At 41.9% G+C, this 16,594-nt stretch overlaps 1 protein-coding gene across 2 annotated transcripts; it reads right to left on the bottom strand.

Moving 5' to 3' along the window:
• plcd1a (phospholipase C, delta 1a) lies at nt 1-15,717 on the bottom strand. 2 transcript variants are annotated; one of them, XM_070852577.1, is made up of 15 exons: nt 15,488-15,717; nt 11,572-11,730; nt 6,330-6,558; nt 6,001-6,130; nt 5,654-5,882; nt 5,299-5,500; nt 4,537-4,681; nt 4,239-4,391; nt 3,047-3,196; nt 2,802-2,958; nt 2,572-2,688; nt 2,287-2,465; nt 1,690-1,825; nt 1,412-1,561; nt 1-1,013 (listed from the first exon to the last, which is right to left on the bottom strand). In XM_070852577.1, exons 1-15 carry the CDS (start codon nt 15,516-15,518, stop codon nt 922-924), a joined length of 2,259 nt encoding a protein of 752 aa, XP_070708678.1. In that variant the 5' UTR covers nt 15,519-15,717; the 3' UTR covers nt 1-921. The 2 variants fall into 2 exon arrangements, with proteins under 2 accessions (XP_070708678.1, XP_070708677.1); XM_070852576.1 differs by lacking the exon at nt 15,488-15,717 and adding an exon at nt 14,265-14,459.
• Between the last annotated feature and the right edge of the window lie 877 nt (nt 15,718-16,594).

The raw sequence follows: 16,594 nt of genomic DNA on the forward strand, positions 1-16,594 counted from the left end.
TTTGTAAGGTAAAAACTGCTGTAGTACATCAGATGATAAAAATAAAACATGATTTAAAATATCAAGATTTGTTTGACAGGAAATACTTGATAAAGTGAATCAAGGTTCAATATGTTTAAAGCAGATTCATATATGATACAGTTATTGATTGATATGCTCCTCATATCAATAGTCAAATGGAAGTCATAAAATATTTTAAGTCTGTCACAAACACTGACAAACATTCGGGGGCTATCTGCATTCAAAATGAATGGACACCTGAACACATTCACACAGACACATACTTATCTCTCTCTCAATGAACAAAATATTAGCTTTCTGATATCATACTTTTCATACTGTAGCTACAGACTCCAGGGACCAACATCATCACAATTGCAGCACATCAGAATTGAGAAAATGAAAATTAAGACTTGTTCTAGTTATAAAACACTAAAACAGTTGAGTGCCTGTTGTGTTGCTTGACAAATACACTGTGTCTATGAGCGTGAGTATGACTTGTATTTGTATTTGATAATGAAGGAAAATATAAAGCCTCAAAATAATACTAAGAAATTGCACAGGCACTATATCTTAAACTGGAATTTACATCTTCCAATTATTGTACTTCCACCCGATACGGTAAATATAGTTGAATGACTTCCCTCACTGCTCTTTCATTCACATTCTCATTCACTCTTTGTTGCCATACAGGAGCTCTCAACCAAACATTTTTAAAAAGCTAAAATTATACAATGACCGGAAAGTGTTACACAGATAGTGGTGAGTCAGCAGCTGCAGTTTGGTAGATGACAATTGTTTTTTTTTTCCCCAATTAAAATTATTTTACAATATAGGACCATAGTTATACCATTTTGTTTAAAAACTGGACAAAATCATCTTGAATGCTGTTGCTGGCATGAAGGTTTTCCAGACACGAGCCTACTGGGCGTCGATGAGCATGAGATGCACGAACAGTCCGGCCGAGGAGATGACATCGCCCCTCTTGGTGAGCAGCGGAACGTGGCGATATCCTGGAAAAGAGGAAGTGAGTTTTAGCTTTGTCAGAGTCAAAACCACTTCATAAATCATATGGCAACAGAAAGAACACAAAAACTGAAGGCAGGATTTATATTAAGTTGTCAGCAACTCTTTCAGATTTGGCAACTAAATAGGGGGAGAATGCATTTGTATCCCGAAATAGTGTAACTGCTAAATAGCGGCAAAAGTCAAAGTTAGTGAACATGAAAATTAGGAAATGCTGGTTGACCTGCCTTAACTTTAGTCACTATGTACATTATTATCTATCAAATAGTTTAACACCTTGATATTTCAGGCTTAGTTCAGCTCTTAGTTCAATATCCTGACATTTTAGAATTTGCTTGCTTTCTCCATTTCAGCTCTTCATGCTGTTTGAACGAGGCTACTTTACCGCTCTGTACACTGGTCAGCGGTAGACAATACTGCCCGATGAGATCATTCTGGGAAGTTGAATCATAGTCCTCCACCACAAATCGCACCATGGCCAGTTCAGGGACCTGGATGTCAAACTGGAAGTTCTCATTCCACATTGGGTTGAACCCTGCAGAGATGAACTATTGTTCAGCTGGTGCAACTTCAATATATTACAATTAATGTATGGAGAATATCACATGTCCGGTATCTGTATATATAAATCCATATCTGTCTATGTTTATGTGTTATGCTCACCGTTGTTTTCAATGTAGTGCGTCTCCTTGCTGGTGTTGTCCGCTGGAACACCATAGATCTCCACTCTCACCAGAGGGTCGACAATGGATTTGTGTTTGTCCTTGTTGAGTTTAGGTAACTGCTGAGCTGAGATCACCTTTGGTATTGAGATATATGAAACACAGACACAAAAATATAACAATAGAAATATTGGGGGGAAAAAATCTAATTATGTCTACAGCATGAAAATCAAAAATGAAAACTTAAATGTGCTCTGTGGAGTTTTTGACCACCTAGTAGTGCTGTGGAGCAATGTGTGTTTTGTGTGGGTCCCCACTTTGTTTCTATATGCACAAGCATATGGGTGATACACATTCCTGAAATCGGTTTGATTGACAGGTGGTGGAAATGCTCTTACTCTCATAGCTTATTTTGAAAGACTTGCCACTGGAAACATTTTATTGACACTGAAAATGTGCGTTACGCCTTAGGGAGACACACACAAAGCTTGTTAACGAGTCACATTGGATGTAAACAGAACTTTCTTTGAAGCAAAACTCTGCAGGGCGCTTTTAAGATCAGACTAATCTTTCAGGTTTAACCTCAAACAACTCTCACCATGACATGGAAGGTCTGCCTCTTTAGCCAGGGCCCCTTGATAAGTGTGTTGGGATCAAACTGGGAGGACAAGCTTCTCTGATATTCAGGTTTCAGGATGTAGCCACAAAAACCATTTGGTAGAAACCGACCCTGGTTTAGATGCATCTCCTTGGAGGGAGTCTGGAAGTTCAACGCCACTAAAAACCAAATCAGAGCACGAAGGGAGTGAAACCATTACTCTTAATATAGCAGTAACACTTAATACACTCATGGCTGGACATCTGCACGCAGTAATGAGAGTACCTATCTGGCAGCCAACATTCCACATGGGCACTGGGTTATAGTTGGAGGAGTTGGTTCTGGAGCCAGCTGGATAGATCCTACTGAGTTTGTCCATGTTGTGATGGATGTAGGCAGTAGCTATGACAACACATGAAAACACCAATGCTTTAACACACTTGAACACAATTTTCTCTGCTTGTGAGAATCCATAATCATGTTTGTCAGCAAGGTTAGTGAGATGTGGTGTTCACCTGAAGTCTCAGCCAGGTTGAAAGCTTTACTCTCCTTGAAGGACGACATCTCATAGAAGGCCTGGTTGTCCTTGGCGTGCTCAAAGCCGTTAAAATGGACACTCTTGCAGTAGATGACCATGTCTGAGAGCTCTTTGGCAAGTTTGATTTTTGATTTCTAACAAGAGATGGGACAGTGGATGAGTTTTGTTCTGCTCATTCAAAGATATATATTTTCAAATGTATGTTAAATGAGTGAGAGGCACCTTTGGTTTAGCCTTTTGGCCGTTCTCCTTGCACTCTGCAGCCTCATCCTCCTCAGACACTGTGTCTTCCTCTATGGTGCTATTATTGCTGAAGGCTGCATCCAGTTTGTTCGATCGCTTTCCCTTGATGAGGAACTTGCCCTTCAGCTCCTGCGCAGAAAAAAATATGTTTTTTATGCGTTGCTGTGCAATATGTAAACATACAACTTGAGATACATACTGCAGCAATGTGGCATGAAGGGTATTCTTTTTTTTCAATGGCAAAAAACATGTTATTGTTGAATGCTAGTCACACCCTCTCATCAGCCAGTGACAGAAAGGAAAATGTTGTGTAATGCACAATTATAATTTCATTTGAGGCTGACAATGCCACAAGCACTTATCCCATGGGTGCTACATTTGAACGGGACTGCACACAAGGGCTTGGGAATGTCACTGAAAGAAGATTTGACACGCTAATGTCTCTCTCTCCTAATAACGGGATAATTTCTCAGCTCATCTGGGAGTTATAGATGTCATTGCTATAAAAGATGTTATAAGATATTAAAGGAAGAAAAATATGGGGAAAATGAGGAGGGCAGAAAAGACCGACAGTAAAAGAAAGAAATGCAAGTAAGGGCCAAAAGACTTCTTTAAAATTATGCGTGTAAACATGTGTGTAAACTGTAACACTACATTAACATTATGTTAAATGAATGTGTGCATTCCTTTCACACCTTGTGCACAAACACTAAATACCAATCTCTGTTCACATATAAAGTAAACAGCGTGTTCTCTCACACACTGCCGAGCCTCACAGTCAGATCTTGTAACAACTTGTTAGTTAATAAGCAACCATTCTCTGAGTGCTCACTACGACAAGCTAATAAAATACCAAACTCAAGAGCTTGTGTACCCACATTATCAACACATGGAGGAGGAGCAGAGGTTTGAGACTGATGTTGTTTTGATTCTGTGGTTTATTTGGTGCTCACATAATGAGGATGGATGTTGCTTTAATCTTAGCGGCTCCCTTTCCCAGACAAATCTAATAAGTTAAAGTGAACAGGAAAGTGAAAAAACCTGGCAGAGTAGTTCATTAACTTGGAATTTTTAGGTGTGATCTTCCTCTGGGGTTTATTTGGGAGCAAGGCTTTGAAGACTGTTGGGTAATACAATACCAATCAGTGAGCTGAGGTTAAAGGCCACACACCTCAGGTGAGGGGAAGCTGGTGGGCATGGTGTTACCCAGTGGCTTGGAGACCAAAGCATCACCCAAGATGGAGATCAAGTAATGGGCCATGAGCTTCTGTTGGTCCACAGAGCAATGGTTCTCCAGGGACAGGATCACTGGGTAGTCAGATGTCTGGACAATCAAAGGAAAGAATAATTCAGTGAAGATGAAGCTCGGCCTCTATGTAATTGTATGCATGAGAACAACAGGAATGAAAATTATCATCATTAGCAGCCTGATGCATCCTATCACACAGGTAACACAGCATCTCACATACTTTGAAGGCGTAGTCTTTGATGGCTTTGATGACATCTCTGAAAAGCACTTGGGATGTGAGCGTGTGGCCGTGGTAAATAACAGGCTCGCCGTTAGCCCCATCCCAGCAGTCCAGTTCCACACAGCGACAGCTCTTCATCAGTGCTCTGCAAAGAAAGAACACCCTCGTGAAAACCTGCACGCCGCTGGGACCCCTTCTGCTCTTTTCAGGAACTTTAAATGCATTTCAACCAAAGGAACCTTCTGTCAGTTTTGATTCCTTGGCCATAGCTCCTGTCCCCTAAACAGTCCCCCATCCAGAGGTTGTACTTTTTGAAGGCCCAGAAATGAATACAAGCCTTGAGACTGCTAAAACATGTGTGTATCATTCAGTTTGACTGAAAGAAGACATGGGTGGAGCCAGTGCAAATATTAGGATTTGGGATTGGACTTCTGATAAATATTGACATTTAAACAAAATTATGCAGCTAACTCCCTTAATACCAGTAACCATCTCAAGCAATTCTTTAAAGCTTTTATCAGTCTACATTAGCTTAATCTCCAGTTGTTTAGATGCAATGGAAAGACAAACAAGAATGTGTAAAAGGTAAAAAAAGATTTAATTTCTGATTTAGTTCTTAAGTTCAGTTTCTGGGACTCTCTGGTCCAAAAGGATGATCTGTCTGTCCAACAACAGCATGCAAATCCATGAGGTAATTACACCACTGTCAAGCTGCTTTCAGCTGTTTATTGTTATGTAAAGCACGTTGGCAAAAGTAATTACTTTATGTAGGCTTCTGTGCTGCTGGGTCCTTTCAGCTGGTCTTCCATCAGATATGTGTTGTGTGAGGAGGAGATGTAGTAATGGTTGATCGGCTGGTGCATGTCCTGATACACATGTTTGTGGGCCGGGTTGAGGATGGAGCCCTCCTCCTGGTGCAGGTACATCAGGAAGCCATCTTTGGTCATGCGCTTCTTCTGCTTCGCTGGTGGACATTAGCCAGACGGACACGGTGAATCAAAGCAATGATAATATGTTCACGTGACTACTATGCTTGCGGACCATGTGCCTCTCATTGCTGTGCCGCGTGGTATAAAACCCCAAAAGTCTATCAGTTATGATTCCAAGTTGACCCTACCTGTCCCATCCACCTCGTATTTTTCAATCAGCTTGAGGGCGTCCTCTGTGGACACCTGCTCCCTCTGCTCATTCATCAGGAAGCTCAGCAGGTCTCTGGTGCTCATCTGGCCCTCTTTTTGAGCGTACCTCCCATAAATCACATCTATCTCCTCTCGGTGCGTCAGCAGATTGTAGAAGTGCTTGATCTCTGAGCCCTCCAAAGAGTCTGAATTGGACTTGTCACATTTCTATGAGACGTGATGACACGATCAATCAGCCAGACATACTTGATTTAAGTTTAATTAATTCTAAAACGCAGATGTGCGGGATACAATGGCTCATTGATACGTTTTCTGAGAGACTCGCCTTGAAAATTTCCTCTGCATAAGTGTCGTCCACTTCAATGTTAATCTGTCGCAGGAAGTGCTTCAGCTCCTTCAGGGTCATCTTGTTGTCCTCGTTCTTGTCTGCTTTCCGCATGCAGTTGATGATCCAGCTGGGATTTAGATGTAAGGATTTGTGACTACACAACTCAACTCAAGCTCTCTTTTTGTTTGTGCAACAAACTTGAACTATTTAAGAAGAAAACAACTGGGACTGTCAGTAGCACTTAGCAATGTCTCCATGCAAGAGTTCAACAGAAAAAAACATGTATCCAAACAACTTCTCCCAATTACAGACTTTTTCAAGGATACTGCTCACTCTTCTGCTGGCGGCTGAGGTTGCGCATGTTGCTTATGATCTTCTCCAGGCCACGTACCCACTGTTTCGCCTCCGCCTCACTGGCTGCCATCAGGTCAAGATTTTTCTTGCGGCCCTTGAAGATGATGGAGAAGCACAGCTCTTCAACACTGGGGTCTGTGTGTTTATTAAGCCCCTCAGACTGGCGGCCCTTGCGCACTGAATCAATGTCATCGATGGAGACTGTTTGGAGAGAAGAAGAGGGTTTGTTAGAAATCCGGTCGCCAAGGCATCACCAAGGCTTGGTTTGGTAATAACTTGAGGATACAGATCTAAATTAGAATTCAAGTGACTATTTTACGAGTCCCTATTAGCAGTCAATAGCAGTCACAATTATTGCTAATGGATTTATTGGAGCCATATATAGTCTAGACTGTGACCTTTGGGCACAACCATGAAGTAGCTGGCAGTGACAGTTGGCCCCTTGAAGTACAATTTGACAATCCCTCTATAAACAAGTAAGTATCTTGAGGCAGCAGACTGTTTGTCCTGATGGGCACAACAACACAGAGCGCGTTGACGGTTTTTACATCTTATCTACAGGAAGGCTTTTGTGTCCGTGTAGTAGCTCGCTGCCGTGGCCTTCACACACAAGGAGCAAGATAGTAGATAAAACTGTTCAGCGGTAGGTCTCATGGACATTGAATCTGTGTAGAATGGTACAGTACATAAGCTTCTGCATATCATATATTATATATATTCCAAGGAGGTTTATCTTGGAGCAGTAATAACAGATTTTTTAGGTAATTTTAGGCTCAACTTATAAAATTGATGCTGGGAAATGATTGATTATTATTTGCACATCCAGCAGACATGCTGTAACATTAGAATTTATTTGGATCTGCATTTTTAGAGACCAATGTTCACTTTACTTCTCAGTCTTTTTTAATGGCCAACAGACTATTCTGGTAATATCTGGGTCTTTAGCTTCTAAATGCTCCATTACGTTATTTACTTACTACATGCTGGGAGTCTTTACACTGAAACAGCTGCCTGCTGCTAGAAATGAGGTTCATAAGAGTTGTGAGAACTAAAAGAGAGAACCAAAACAGTGAAATTGTGGGGCGTATAATTAAAACAAAGAGCTGAAAGAAACTCTGTAAGTAAGAGAAACTGCAGAGTTGAATGTTTGTCACTACTATGCCACTACAGTGCCTTTCATATAAGATATAGTCATTTGATCCATTGTTAATAATAAAGATGTATGGTTTGGTGTAACTGAAAATATTTCTCTTCCAGATAAGAGATCCTGAAGACAATCTTAAAGAAGATGAATGCAAAATGTGTTGTTTGCTCAAATTGTGTGTGGTGACGTAAGAAGCTTATCCAACAGATTCTTTCTTACTAAATATCCAACTCACCAAATAAACATGTTACACAACAGCAGCGGGTTAAAAACTACACATTCACAGTTATTTCACCCTGAACAGTTTGAGTTTAAGAGTCTTCTGAGACAATCTAAGACAGTCTCAGAGACGTTGTGTTGATGTCTGTTGTACAACCCAAACACATTCCATGGAGATTTGATTACTGCACTTAACAACAGTTTGATGCAATCTGTCCTCGCTTGAGCTCCTTGCTTCACACACTTGCACGCGTGGGCAACACATGCACTCATAGAATACTATTAGAATACTACTAATACTATGATCTTTAAGGATAAAAATATGTTGTATCAGACTCCAGCACAAAGACAACATATACCTAAGGTCTCTGCACACAGCCTGTTTTTACCCATACGTTGGGGGCCAGCTCTGTTGTTGAGCAGCTTAATGTACGGAAGAGCACGCATGACCACACATGATGTAATCACGCTAAATGGCAGCAACTGCCCTTGTAACAAAACAGTAAAGACCACAGGCTTTGTCAAGCAGCCATATGTTGTAGCTGCTCTACAATCACAGTGTTTCTACCCTTTACATCCCGGGCCGAGAGTCTAATAAAGAGCAACCATTGTTCCTGTGAGAATCAGAGACTATCTAGTGGCAGAATGAATCTAAAGGTCAGGCTACTTGAAGAGAAAAACACAGCTTTGAGGGGGCGGTGTGGTGAAACACACCCAAGGCTCGCTGGTGTACACTCAGCTGACTGCTGGATGAACAAAATACCTTGAGGGCACTCACCAGAAGAGGAGCGTTTGTTTAACCTGCACATGCACATTATCCCCAGCAAAACAGACCACTATAGAGGAGTTTGTAGTTGTGAATTTGGATCGAATTCAAAGAATCCCATCTGGAGAACCGAACCACAGTGTCCAAGTCATGTCATCCGTGTCATGGCGGCATTGCTTGAATACCAGATGAAATTGCAGACAATGAGATTATTGAGAAAGCACTGACAAAGTTCATACCGCTGTTTCTAAAACTCCTTTCTTGAAAGGAAACACAACATTTAGCAATGAAAAGGGTGATGCCTCCTGTTAGTTAGCCATGTCTGCGGGTGAATGTCACCTTTTCATTTGCAGTTGGGAGTTGACAGCTGAAAATTATACACAAATTGTTTTTTTGTGGAATGGCATGCAAAACAATAACCACCTTTTTAGCTGATCTGTTCGACTTGTTTGCATGTGCACATGGAAATTGTGGTCCGATAAGCCTGCTGATGTTATTTCTGTTTGACTTTTTTAGGAAACACCACTTTTATCTACATGACAGATAGCAGACTGACAGTAAAATAAGGGAAGTGTATCATAAGATATGTGTCATCCTTATACTGGAATGCAAAGCCTCTGACATCCTACTCAGACAAGCCTGACAGCAAGTACGTGCATTTGCGCTTGTGTGTGTTTGTTAATGCTGTCAAGGCAAATGAGTCACTGAGTGTGGGAAAAAAGACAGAGCTTTACAGTCTTTTGGGACTGATGAAAAGTGGGACAGAGAGGGGGGCTTTTTACTCTCACTCAGTTACAGCCTGTGGATGATTAACAGGCACAACTTCTCACTATACTATATATTGACCTATTTGCAATGTCACATAAAGAGATTAGCATTTATTTGGAGTCGTGCTTCTGACCCATGGTGCATAGTGGGTTTGCCGCAGCTGAAAACAACTGAGAGCAGTGAGAATAAACCACAATAGTAAAACCAAACCAAAGAACTGAAAGATGCTACATCAAACTGCAGGGCCTGGTGATAATTACTACAAGTGACCACTGTCATTTGATCTATTGGTGATATAAGCATATTGATTACAACCACTTTAAAGGTCCCATATTATGCAAAATGTATTTTTCATATCTTTTTAAATATAAATCTATAAAATAAAATAAAAATAAATTATTTGTTTTTTGATCATTAAACAAAGTAAATCCGCTCTAGTAGGACCTTCATATACAAGTATGAACTTGAAAATAAGCAGAATATGGGACCTTTAAATGAAGGTATTTAGTAAATTATGGTTTTGGGGGTGAGGATAGATTCCACAGAGACAGGCATGTAACACATTTTGTGTATACAATAAATGTAGGCAGGCCAACTGCGGCCCGTGGTCCAATTTTCATTGGCCCGCAGGAAATTCTAAAAATGTATTGTAATACGGCCCACACATGGAACTTGCGCTGGACTGTATTGTACTTCTTAGTCTCACCACTAGGTGGAGTAACTGTCTTGAACGAGGCAGCTTCTCTATAAAATGAGTAATCGAAGAAGAAATTTGCTACAGGTGACCCAAAATGGCAGAATTAAGGAAACGTAAGAGAGCAGGTGAGAAAGTTTCAGGCGATAGATTAGATAACTAATGACGATCACTTTTGCATTACGTAGGAGCTGCTTGATGTTAGCAGTCTGAAGAGCACCACGACGGGTGAGGATGTTTTTTAAGCTGTGCCAGATGCAGTTGGCATGGGATGAGCTGTGTGGAGGTACGACGGATGGGGCTCCAGCTGGGACAGGAGCGCAAAGGACTGGCCTCTACGGTGTCCGCCGAGGGGCAAGAAAGTGGAGGTAAGGCTGTTAATTCGAGCACCAGGGCTCTAGCACAGACTATTTCAAGCTTCCCTCTCTGATGCTGATGCTGGTGCTGCTTAACACACTGAAGAAGAGCCTACAAGGCAAAGACCAGCTTGTACCACAACTAATAAATGAAAGCCCACTAATGGAAAGGCTGTTTTTTTCTTGAATCATATTCAGTTATCAAGCAGAATTTACCTACATTTGATTGATTTTGCCAACTTTAATCCACTAGAGGTGAGGCGATATACATCACCTCTAGTGGATTAAATTTAGCAATATAGCTCACTTCTAGTGAGTGGCCCAGCCCTTTGTATGTTTTTCTGTGTGTGGCCCTCAGTGAAAAAAGTTTGGACACCCCTGATCTAGGGGAACAGAATGACCGTATGCAATAGGACCAGCCATTAACATATATTGAACCTCATTCAAAAAGTGGCTAAAAACAATACGGGCTGTCCTGACACATTCTTTCACCTTATGCCAAACCACTTTAGAGCTGAATGGTGACTGTGGCTTGCTAAAGCCCACAGGAAAGCAATAAAATATTCAGCTCATTTCCGTAAACAAGGAAATGCCTGCAAACTCAAGCCCCATCTGAAACCGAGCTCATGTCATGTTAAAAACAGCTTTGACACATGACTGTTCATACGACTGCGCCGCTCGTTATCTATTGTGTCTGTACGGGGTCTGTAAGGCGCACTGCTCTATCTTTCAGTGTTTGTTCAAGGTTCGGGCTCAGGGCAGAGGTTATCAGCCGCCGCCAGGATGGGAGGGAGATCATAGCTACCAGAGGCCCAGAGGACGTATATATACGTTCACACACGGACGGCGGCTCGCTGAACTAGAAATCAGAGGAAAACCATCTCTCTCTCACACACACATGGACAAAGACACAGTCAGGATTCACACTAGTATTTTCCAGTCTGTCTTTGGCTACACTGCAGTAACTGTTTCCATTTCACCACCACTCCTCACATATTCTGGAGCACTAGTGGGATCTGAGGGGTGTGTTTGCGTTGTCAAGCTAGAAAGCTATTGTAGAGATCAGAAAGGAGAATTCTAGCTTGACAGAATAATATCAGAAGGATGTACAGTTCAAGACAACAATGGGAAAAACTTGCCCAAGTAACATCATTTACAGCAAGGATCTTGTGTTTTTCAGAACCTCTCCCATTTTTGTCGTGTTGCTCACACCCCAAAAAAAAAGAATTGCACACAAACACACAACCCAGTAGAAGATGACACTCACAGGTCTGGTTTCGCTTGAATGTTTTGTGGGACTCGTGCCACAACGTCTTGCAGTCTTCTTGCAGTTTGAAGAAGCGGTTCTTCTTCCAGGAGCTCGAGCGAATCTTGATCAGCTCTCCGCCGACCAGCAGGAACTGCAGGTCTGCATCTCCCTCCAAACCTGCCGGAGCGCGAAAGGTGGAGAGAGGTCATGCCTAAATCTTATACATTTAGATGGCCTATAATGTTGGGTGCACTAGCAAGGAGTGTCTCTCTAGAGGGAAATGAAGGCATTGTTAGTTACTAAAGGAAAATACATGCAAGTAAGCTTCCATTACACTTTTGAAATGTTTGGCAGGTTTCGATTTTCTTAAAGGGATTCTCCTGTGAATAAATGTTGCTTTCCAATACAATTGGTGGATCCATAAGCAACAGATTTTTACAAAAAAGGACAGTTAAAATCATAGCGGTGGAGATACCCTGACTTTTAGTCGTCCGTCGGGGGTTAAGCTCCAAAAACGATGGATCTACATTTCCCATGATGCAACCAATAGCATCTTTTTGTTTAACCATCACTGCTGCCACCTTGTAACACAGGCATATTGGCTGTTTTGCCACCAGTCCAGGGCCACTTAGTCTGATCCTTTACTTGAGTAAAAACTTGTGCAATGAAAAACTTAAATAAATATAATAATAATCGAAAAAAATAAAAGTATGTTGGCACAAAGTCAAAGGACTCAAGGCAGAAAAATCCTCACATTTGAGAACCTGAAAACATGATTTTATTTTCTTCTTTTTTATAAAGGGTAAGAGCTACTTACAGTCAGAAGGGAACATGTTAAAAGTTTATTTGAAAATTTACTCAGGCAGGTGAATCTAATCTCTTCACAGGCTAGGACTCATAGATTAAATGGACTTTCACGAGTAAAATGTGTGGCATGGCCCTCTAAGCATGCATCACATGTCCGTTTATGACCTTAGTTTAGCAGTAATTTGTTGAGTTGTGGGGTGACTTTTCTTGCTACCTATTGGAACACCATGATTATATCAAATTCTTTCTTTCATCACTTTTTATTTATTTTGCATTAGTTCAAATGACAAATACCCTGTGGCGTGGAGTACAGCATGTCACAACAGATGAGCAGTGTCAGTGGCTTATCGTTCGGTGAAGTAATTTGCTGATTATGGCTATCTGGGAAGGGTGTGTGACATCTGCAGAAAGAATGATTCACAATTCCTGTACAGCAGGGTAGGAAATCACAAAAAGTCTCACAGAACAACGTCGGCATGACAATATTTAGTTTATTTGTTTTCCATCTGTGCAGATGTGTGGGTGGGACTCATCTCTGCACACAGCTTTTTTTGCATCACAAAAGCTTAAAATGGTTGTTTTTATTATGTAAAGTTGTGTATTGACTCCTATCCTCTCAGTAAGGAGGGCATTTGAGGAGAGCTGCGTTTGCTACAACTCAGCTGGGACTGTGTCAGGGTCGTGGGCAGGACCACAACATTGCAGACATTTTTTTCCCCAGATCGCACCACAGACTCACAGAGGCTGTTTATGAGCCTCTGGCCTCTCCGCAGGCAGGGAGGGAGGACTGGGCAGGGCAGCTCGAGAGCTTCAACGCCGTCTCTGCTCACTCAGGCTCCTCGATGGCGGCTTAACTGCTTCTGCTTCAGCTTCAGTGTGTTTGTAACCTCCTTTTTCATGTAAGCTACTTTACCATGAAGGGATGTTATAAAGAGCCACATAATGCCTCTGACACACAACACTTCCTGACCAATGGTCATGAGTCATACTGTACATTTGACGGCAGCTAATGAGAAGGAGATCAGTTTTCTTTTCCTGTTTTTTTTTTGCAGAGTAATCAGTTTCAGGTGCTGGCCTGGATAAGAAATAATGCTGAACCTACAGTGCAGAGTCTACTCCCTGTGAGGCAAGCTAGGGCAAGAAGATGGCAAGAACTAAGGTGAAATGACAGGGAGCGATACCTCTAGGGAATCAGGTAATGATAAAGGTTCACACACTATCTAAGAGGGTGTGCTGTCTTTAGCCACAGAATAACACTCTGCTTTTGAAATAACTGTGATGTGAGGAAACTTTCTACAGGGAAAGATTCTCCAAAAGTCCGATTTATGAATATCAAATGAAAAAGGTTGTCATATATTGTCTTGTAATGACTTTGCTCAGTGACTGTCGCCAAGCCCTGTTTGATCTGGAGACCTCTACAACATGTTGCATCTTGTTGCCCTGCTGTTCTCTCTTTCAAAATGAAGTTATGCTCCTGTTGTTTTAAATGAGACAAAAGTAAGAGACAGGAGGCACATTGACAAGGAGAATCATCACAGAGTTTAAATGCTTTCCTTCCAGACAGAAAAACACTCATTTTGAGTTTTAACTGCTTCCTCTGAGTTGTGATCATGGCAGAAAGAAGGAATTCATCGCTCCAGGCAACGAGGAAGCTTTCATAAAGCCTCTTTACCATGACAGCAGTGCACGTTACCTCCCAGCAGCACAAACAGGCGATTTATCCTGCAGATTACATATGATCAAGGATCTATGCAGATTAGATTAAGACCTACCTGAATCCAGGTTATCAAAACATTAGAGTGTGTGTGTGCGTGTATGTGTGCGCGCGTCCCTGTTTGTGTTGGCAAAATAGCGAGAGCGCGCGTCACGCTGCTCAGGCACATTTGCACCTTTGGCAGACTTACCTATCCGTTTTCCATTCTCCTGCGCAACTTTTTTCACCTGCTCCTGAAAAGCCCGTTCCTCTGATTCCGTCCTCTTCGGACGTTTGTGAAAACAAGACATTGTGGATTAACTTTTTTTAAGTTTAAAAAAAAATTTTAAAAATCCGGTCTGTGTTTTTTGTGAGCTCGGTGTGGAGGAGAAGCAGGCACCACGTATTTCCCCTCTCATGGGGCGGGTCCAAACTCATCTATTGCTCCGCTCTAGTCCCTGCAGCGGTGGGTGTCCACAGCTGTGCGCGTCTGGTGAGGACTTAAACGTTATGGGAGAAAAGGACTGTGTAGTGATTTAGCTTTACCTTACACCTTTATATTATGGTATTAACACATGTCAATATCAGTGTGTTGGGACACCTCTGATTGGCTCTAACGATCTAATCAGGAGTTTTACATTAACTCTAAATCTTTGCTCCTTGCAGTAATGAGGAATCACATCTTTCCTCATTGCTTTGAGAAATTAAAACATTACAGGCTTTAATATAACTTTAAATGCATACTGCACTGCCTTGGTATGCAATTGATAAGTATTTTTTTCTTTCTTTCTGTCTGTCTCATTTAAATCTCCAATATTGTGTTTTTCATGCTGTTGAATCTTAAATGAGCTGTAAAATAGCGCCACCTCATGGTGGGTATTTATGATAGAGAACCCGAGATTTGATTGGCCCGATGGAAATGTTTTGGTTTGCAGTATTTCAGATTTAAAAATCATTTTTTTTTTAAAAAAAAAAAAAAAGGACGTTGGTGATAAAGCATCCACTGCACGCTTGCCTTATCACTCAAACTCTGTGTAAAGTCACACATCATCACCAAGCTAAATAAGCTGTGGTTACACATGACACCTGCACGCACAACAGTGGCATGTCACCAAACATTACTGCCCCCACCCTGAATATCCGGACGACACGTTTGCTGGGAAGCAAAGCAAAGAGCTGTCAAGCCAACAGCAGCCATTAGGTCCATGCTGGGGAGTATCTGGCACCAAAACCACAAACTTCAGACAAAAAATATATATCATAGTTCATGACTGTCTGTGGATTTTTGTGATAGTGTCACGAAAAGGTCTTATTTCACACCAGAACTTATATACGGACTATCGCCCAGTCCAGCCTGGATGGAAAGCAACAGGTGAGCTCTTGGACACAGTGTCAGTAGCATTAAATTGCCAGGAGAGTAACTCTGTAACTCACCATGTTTCCCAACTGTGCCATTTGACTCCATCCTGATTTCAGTGGGAATAAATCACCACGCGCACGTCCTCTTCCCTTTCAGAGTAGCGTCGTCTGTATAAAAGGGATTATCCCAACCATAAAACTTGTCTGTTCGTCCTGTGTAGGGAAAAATCCAGCCTGTGTCCCCCTCAGTGTCCCCCTCTGTGCTGATCCACGCAGTGCGCGCACACTGCCAGCGCATCAGGCTCTTATGCGCCCTCACAGTCCACACCCACTGCAACACCGGTCTGACAAGTACAGCATTATATCGGCTCCTGTGGCTTTCATTCAGCCCCCTGCCAGTGGAAACTGCACCTTCTACCAACATAGACTATAAATCAACACATGGTCCCATATAAGCCTTGATGAGATATGAAGCCTTCGCTGTGTCATGTGTTGTGATTTTTTTGTGTGGCATTTTGGCACCTAGAACTTGATCTGATTCATTTAGGGTGTTGCCCTTGTCTGGCACAGACCTGCCATTCATAGTTTGAGGTGTGTGCTCTTGCCTCACCCATACCTTTTTACACTGTGCAGTTCATGTTGGCAGTCACACCATGTCTGGATCCAGCATTATTGTAATACTGAAGGTCCTTATACAATCTTAGGAGACATTTCAGCCCAGTGTCAGAAATATGTGTTAAAGCAACAACTCTGAGCCAAATAAGCAGGTTTTGGTTGTCATGCATGCTTAGCCCATCTCTTGTGAACACAGAAACTCACTTTCTGGACTTTGATGAATTTAAAGAGAGCTCTTTCTTTATTTTTTTGTTATTGGTGTCACTACTATGGCAGGATACTTTAATGTAATAGTGGGTAAACAGTGTTTGTGTGCACTGGACACACTCCTGTTCATTGTTAGAATGTAATATACAAGGGCTCAGACAGATCCCTCTTTGTGCCTCTCTATTATCAGTGTCAGCCAGCCTGTTCTGTCCTATGAACTCTCGCGCTGGGGCAAGTCTTGTGGGGGTAAAAAAATAAAAAATACAGCTCTTTCTGGCAAACCACGAGGAGCTACAAAGTAGGCTCAACAATCACCTCTTTGAGAATCCCACTGGAGCACCGCATGAGCTGATCAGCACA

This window comes from Pempheris klunzingeri, chromosome 21 (genome assembly GCF_042242105.1).
Source record: "Pempheris klunzingeri isolate RE-2024b chromosome 21, fPemKlu1.hap1, whole genome shotgun sequence".
In the NCBI taxonomy this organism is placed as follows: domain Eukaryota; kingdom Metazoa; phylum Chordata; class Actinopteri; order Acropomatiformes; family Pempheridae; genus Pempheris; species Pempheris klunzingeri.

What these genes read in the sequence shown, in the direction of transcription:
- plcd1a (XM_070852576.1), bottom strand. Translation starts at nt 14,364, where the DNA reads ATGTCTTGTTTTCACAAACGTCCGAAGAGGACGGAATCAGAGGAACGG. An exon ending in ATTCAAGCGAAACCAGACCT is followed by an intron (nt 6,559 to 11,571) that starts GTGAGTGTCATC and finishes CTCTCCAAACAG; the next exon opens with TCTCCATCGATGACATTGAT. An exon ending in CGCCAGCAGAAGAGTGAGCA is followed by an intron (nt 6,131 to 6,329) that starts GTATCCTTGAAA and finishes TCTAAATCCCAG; the next exon opens with CTGGATCATCAACTGCATGC.